The sequence below is a fragment of the Stegostoma tigrinum genome, chromosome 21 (assembly GCF_030684315.1).
Source record: "Stegostoma tigrinum isolate sSteTig4 chromosome 21, sSteTig4.hap1, whole genome shotgun sequence".
Lineage (NCBI taxonomy): Eukaryota > Metazoa > Chordata > Chondrichthyes > Orectolobiformes > Stegostomatidae > Stegostoma > Stegostoma tigrinum.
Window position 1 is genome coordinate 56,011,217 of NC_081374.1, and position 6,750 is coordinate 56,017,966.

Genomic DNA, 6,750 nt, shown 5'->3' on the forward strand with positions numbered 1-6,750 from the left:
GTATTCACAATCCCAGAATACAACTGAGCCTTATTAAGTTGTTAGTTCTGACAGTCAAGAGCTTGATGAAAGAGGATTGTTTTAAAAAGTGCCTTAAAAGAGAAAACGTACAGAGGCCAAGAGGTGTAGGAAGTTAGCGAGTTTTGAGAAGATTTGTTGCTCGGGTTGAGGTTCGGGATGTGAGTTTGCTCGCTGAAGGTGTAGGAAGTCTCTTCTTGGGTTTGAAGCCGACACAATTAAATGTTTGGCAACTAGTAGTGGGCCGTTTAAAATCAAGAGTGGGCAAGAGGACATAATTAGACGAGTGCAGATATCCTGAAGTATAGTTGGACTGGTGGAGATTACGAAAATAGCGATAGGCATAGCCAAGGAACGATTTGTAAACAAAAATGAGAATTTAATAAAATTACTGTTAATAGTAGCAGTCAGGTAGAAAGTACAGAGAAGAGGATTTGGTTCAAGGTGAGACTCGGGCAGTGGAGTTTTAGACGACGTCAAGTTTTCAATGGGCAAATGTGGGACTCCAACAGGGAATGCATTGGAATTGTCAGGTCCAGAAGTGAAGTAGTTCCAGATGAAGGTTTCACTGCTAATGAGCCAAGACAAGAGACAGGTAGGCAGAATTGAAAAGATGTAAAGAGACAGCTTTAGGGATTGCATGAATGTGTGGTCGGACGTTCATCATGGGATAAACAAGATGCCAAGGTTGTGCTGAGACAAGCGTAATATTACATTGTTGCCAAGGCGGAGTAATGCAATCAGTAGGTAGTGAATAGAGATTGGTGTGGGGACCACAAAGTGGTCTTCCCAGTTTTAAATTGTTATCTCGACATAGTTGCGCAACTTTATGTTCTGTTCAAAAGGCATTACTGACAAGGAAACAGAAGTTAGCCATTTGTTTACTTGTCAATATATCTTGATTTTTCCACCATGTTCTCCAGTTAATAACACAAGATGTGCACTGTACGAACTGAACTGTTCAAACCTTAAAAGGAGATGTTAAAATTGTGGAATATAAAGTTAAATTTATTTCATTGAAAATTTGAATAAATTACATGAAGGTTTGACCAAGACTGCAAGGAATTAGATGGAACATGAGATGAATAAAACAAGCAGTAGTAAGGTGGTATTAGCTGGACGTTCCTGAAGAAAGAGAACGCAGCCAACCTTTCTTCCATCAGGGGGATTAATTGTGTGGTGTCAGACACAGTCGATTCAATCATTCCTTCTGTCTTTACTGTCTGACTGGACTGTGGTTGTAATATTTCCTTTTTTAAACGCTCAAGGTTAGACATACTTCACTTGACATTCTCATTTTATAAATTTTAAGAAGTTGACTTATTGTCAAGTCACGGTAGGATTGAAGACACATTCTGTAAGTGTTTGAAGTCAGAAGTCACATGACACCAGCTTATAGTCCAACAGGTTCATTTGAAATCACACAAGCTTTTGGAGTGCAGCCCCTTCATCAGGTGCAGTTCGTGAGGTGACCACAGAGAGACACAGCTTATAAGCAGAGAGATCAAAAGATCATAGAATTGGCGTGAGTGGAGTGTCAGATAATAACTCTGTACAGGTGACCAAGAGTGTTAGAGGCAAGTAAAGCGTTTATAAAGTCAATGTCAGTGCTGTGTTGTCATGATAATCAGGCAGCGCAACAGGAATGTACAAAAGGTGGCATCTCAGGTCAGACTCTGACTTGTAGTTTCGAGGCTTGTGTTCAGAATCTGTCTTAGAGTTTTAACCTTTATTTCAAAAGCAAGAATTTATAAGATACCACACTGACTGTAACGACAAGTTGTGTGTTTCTTCAACAAAATATCTGCAAACAAACAAACATCCTGGATGAAGACTTATTATCTGACACTCCACTCACACCAGTTGTATGATGTTTTGATCTGTCTGCTTATCAATTGTGTGTCTGTGTGTTTACCTCCCTGACCGCACCTGATGAAGGGACTGCACTCCCAAAGCTTGTGTGATTTCAAATAAACCTGTCAGATTATAACCTGATGTCATGTGAGCTCTGACTTTGTCTATCCTAGTCCAACACCAGCACCTCCACATTATAACTGTTTGGAACCAAGTCAGTGCAACAGGTACATATCGAACATTTGACTTGGGAAGAATGCCTAGTGCTGAAAAATTCATTAATAACAAAGGATTTCTTCATTGTACCATCTATCGTAACATGCTGCGTCTCACAGTCATAATGAAAGGATGGCCACTTCAATTTCGCAGGGCCAAGAACAGTTATGGACATTTTTAGCATGGGAGGAGGCCATTCAACCTATTTTATCTGTCCCAGCTCTCTCCCAGCACAAGAAAATTAATCCTTCTCTCGAACTCATTCCACATATTTCACAGAATTGAAATATATAGGGACATATTTAGGAGATTTTAACATCAAGTGAGCAGTTCTCGCACTTCACCTCGTCACTAAAAATGGAAAATGTGACTTACAAAGAGTGGGTCTTTATTTTGTTCTGTTTTGATGATGAAGCAGATGCAAGTCGAAGTGCTGGAACTGGCCTCTTGAACTTAGCAACTGTTCAACGTGTATGAAATGATTTCTGTGTGCATCTACTAAAAGCAGTTTTATGGAAGGAAAAGGTACCAAAGAAGATTTGGTGTATTGTGCTTGATGCTATTATACGCCAACCTGTGAAAACAGAACTCTACGACTGAGTGTTGAGTTCTGAGAGGGGGCTATCTTGTTTGAATTTACATTGCTAAGCCGAGGCCTATTTTCCCAACAGCAAAATTGGTAATCCAGCAAGAAATGGAAATTTCTCACATTTGTTGGCTGTAAGTGTCTGTTTAAAGTTTCCTTATATACAGGTGCTTAACCTGCTTTTACAGTTGGAACATTTGTTGTGCCAATGAAAATTTTTTGAATGGTTTCACCTCCAGTTTTCCTGTTTATACATATTTGGTATTTTTTCAGGGTAAGGACTATCTGCAAAATCTGAGATTGGGTTTTGAAAGACAGCAGCCTTTGTTTTGGAGAGATAATGGGAACTGCAGATGCTGGAGAACGCGAGATAACACCGTGTGGAACTGGATGAAGACAGCAGGCCAAGCAGCATCTCAGGAGCACAAAAGCTGACGTTTCGGGCCGAGAACCTTCTTCAGAAAATGGGGAGGGGGTGCGGGTTCTGGAATAAATAGGGAGAGAGGGGGAGGCGGATGGAAGATGGATGGAGGAGAGTACGGGTAGGGAGGCAGGGAGGGGATAGGTCAGTCTGGGGAGGCCGGACAGGTCAAGGGAGCGGGATGAAGGGAAATAGGGGTGCGGCATGAGGTGGGAGGGGGGATGGGTGAGAGGAAGAATAGGTTAGGGAGGCAGGGACGAGCTGGGCTGGTTTTGGGATGCAGTGGGAGGACAGGAGATTTGGAAGCTTGTGAAATCCACACTGATACCATTGGGCTGCAGGGTTCCCAAGCAGAATATGAGTTGCTGTTCCTGCAACCTTCGGGTGGCGTCATTATGGCACTGCAGGAGGTCCAGGTTGGACATGTCCTCTCAGGAATGGGAGGGGGAGTTGAAATGGTTCGTGACTGGGAGGTGCAGTTGTTTATTGCAAACTGAGCGTAGGTGTTCTGAAAAGTGGTCCCCAAGCCTCTGCATCGTTTCCCCAATGTGGAGGAAGCCACAACGGGGACAGCGGATGTTTTGGATATTTCTTAAGCATTGATTTTCATTCAGAGTTGGTTGGATTTTGCTGAAGCAATAGACATAACTCACTATGACATAGACAATGTCAGAGTTAATGTTTCGCGTCCTGTGACCCTTCCTCAGATCTCACTCTTCACTGATGCTGCCAGACCTGCTGAGCTTTTCCAGCAACTTCTGCTTTTGTTGCTGATTTACAGTGCCCACAGTTAGAACATAGAACATAGAACAGTACAGCACAGAAAAGGCCCATCAGCCCACAATGTTGTGCCGACCATTGATCCTCATGTATGCACCCTCAAATTTCTGTGACCATATACATGTCCAGCAGTCTCTTAAATGACCCCAATGACCTTGCTTCCACAACTGCTGCTGGCAACGCATTCCATGCTCTCACAACTCTCTGCGTAAAGAACCTGCCTCTGACATCCCCTCTCTACTTTCCACCAACCAGCTTAAAACTATGACCCCTCGTGCTAGCCATTTCTGCCCTGGGAAATAGTCTCTGGCTATCAACTCTATCTATGCCTCTCATTATCTTGTATATCTCAATTAGGTCCCCTCTCCTCCTCCTTTTCTCCAATGAAAAGAGACCGAGCTCAGTCAACCTCTCTTCATAAGATAAGCCCTCCAGTCCAGGCAGCATCCTGGTAAACCACCTCTGAACCCTCTCCAAAGCATCCACATCTTTCCTATAATAGGGCGCCCAGAACTGGACGCAGTATTCCAAGTGCGGTCTAACCAAAGTTTTATATAGCTGCAACAAGATCTCACGACTCTTCAACTCAATCCCCCTGTTAGTGAAAGCCAAAACACCATATGCTTTCTTAACAACCCTGTCCACTTGGGTGGCCATTTTAAGGGATCTATGTATCTGCACACCAAGATCCCTCTGTTCCCCCACGCTGCCAAGAATCCTATCCTTAATCCTGTACTCAGCTTTCAAATTCGACCTTCCAAAATGCATCACCTCGCATTTATCAAGGTTGAACTCCATCTGCCACCTCTCAGCCCATCTCTGCATCCTGTCAATGTCCCGCTGCAGCCTACAGCAGCCCTCTACACTGTCAACGACACCTCCGACCTTTGTGTCGTCTGCAAACTTGCTGACCCATCCTTCAATTCCCTCGTCCAAGTCATTAATAAAAATTACAAACAGTAGAGGCCCAAGGACAGAGCCCTGTGGAACTCCACTCACCACTGACTTCCAGGCAGAATCTTTTCCTTCTACTACCACTCGCTGTCTTCTGTTGGCCAGCCAATTCTGTATCCAAGCAGCTGAGTTCCCCTGTATCCCATTCCTCCTGACCTTCTGAATGAGCCTACCATGGGGAACCTTATCAAATGCCTTACTGAAGTCCATATACACCACATCCACAGCTCGACCCTCATCAACTTTTCTAGTCACATCCTCAAAACCTCGATAAGGTTTGTAAGGCATGACCTACCCCTCACAAAGCCGTGTTGACTGTATTTGATCAAGCCATGCTCTTCCAGATGGTCATAAATCTTATCCCTCAGAATCCTTTCCAACAACTTGCAGACGACAGACGTGAGACTTACCGGTCTATAATTGCCAGGGATTTCCCTATTTCCTTTCTTGAAGAGACGAATTACATTTGCCTCTCTCCAGTCCTCAGGTACGACTCCAGTGGAGAGCGAGGATGCAAAGATCTTCGCAAGTGGCGAAGCAATTGCATTCCTCGCTTCCCAAAGCAGCCGAGGACAAATCTGATCCGGGCCTGGCGACTTGTCAATCTTAATGTTTGACAAAATTTTCAGCACATCAGCTTCGTCCATCTCTATCCATTCCAGCATGCACACCTGCTCTTCAAAGGTTTCATTCACGACAAAGTTCGTTTCTTTCGTAAAGACAGAAGCAAAAAACTCATTTAGGGCTTCCCCTACCTCCTCAGGCTCCACACACAAGTTCCCTATGCCATCCCTGATCGGCCCTATGACGCAGGCAAAACTCTATCTCTGCAGGAAGCATGATGCTGTGTTCTCAAACTTCCCTGCCTTTTTGTCATATAATATTGTCTTTTTAGGACAGAAGTGGCTTTTTTTTGTTTGCTTTGACTTGTGCACATACTTTCTATGCATGTTAAAATTCTACACCTTTTCAGTTCACTGCAGTGCTGCATAATGAAGACTTGGAACAATTTTTTTTATAAAGTAGAAAATCAGTGTGGTTTGTTTTCCAAAATGTGATGTGTAAGTGCAACACTTAACAGTGTGTTCATCAAACTATTGTTTCCTTTGATCTTTGTGTTGCAGAAATTTCTAGAATCATTTCATATATATTTTTCTTGATATATTTAGCAGCTTTCCTGGAGCAAGTCTGGTTTCCTTCGGATGAGACGACTTTCAGACATACTCCCTTTATTATGAGATTTAATTGCAGTAAAATGAGGAGGATTTTTATTCACTGAGACACACATGACTATATGTTTAAAGCATTGGAAAATGCGTTCTGTTCGGACTGTCATGTTATCTGGTGTTTGTACCAGGCTTTCCGATTAAATGCAAGTGATTAAGGATGCTAATGATGCCACATGTTATTACAAGAGGAAATGAACATACAAGTCAGGATTTTATGCCACATTTATACATAGCATATACCATGCAGCATGGATGCAGTGACTGAGTGAAATGGGATGCAGTGACTGAGTGAAATGGGATGCAGTGACTGAGTGAAATGGGATGCAGTGACTGAGTGAAATGGGATGCAGTGACTGAGTGAAATAGGGATGCAGTGTCGGAGGGAAATAGGGATGCAGTGACTGAGACAAATGGGATGCACTGACAGATGGAAATGGGATACAGTGCCTCAGTGAAATGCTCACAACGAATTGCCCCCTCCAGTCCTGACCCGCTCTCAGCAACTTGCCCCCTCCGTCCTGCCCCGCTCACAGCGACTTTCCCCATCCGTCCTGACCCGCTGACAGCTAATTGTCCCCTCCGTTCTGACCCACTCGCAGCGACCTGCCCCTACAGTCGTGACCCGCTCACACCGACTAGCGCCTGCAGTCCTGACCCGCTCACACCGACTAGCGCCTGCAGTCCTGACCCGC

The 6,750-nt window shown here is 43.9% G+C and overlaps 1 protein-coding gene across 10 annotated transcripts in view; it reads left to right on the forward strand.

The window, feature by feature from the left end:
• LOC132210852 (utrophin-like) overlaps nt 1–6,222 on the forward strand; it is a 245,844-nt gene extending 239,622 nt beyond the window's left edge. For 9 of the 10 annotated variants that reach the window (XM_059653528.1, XM_059653524.1, XM_059653525.1 and 6 more), the window contains one exon: nt 2,948–6,119. In XM_059653528.1, the coding sequence (XP_059509511.1) occupies nt 2,948–3,109 (162 nt within the window). In that variant the 3' untranslated portion in view covers nt 3,110–6,119. Of the gene's footprint in view, nt 1–2,947 lie in introns of all 10 variants that reach the window. The other variant, XM_059653531.1, reaches the window with a different exon arrangement.
• The last annotated feature ends 528 nt before the right edge of the window (nt 6,223–6,750 follow it).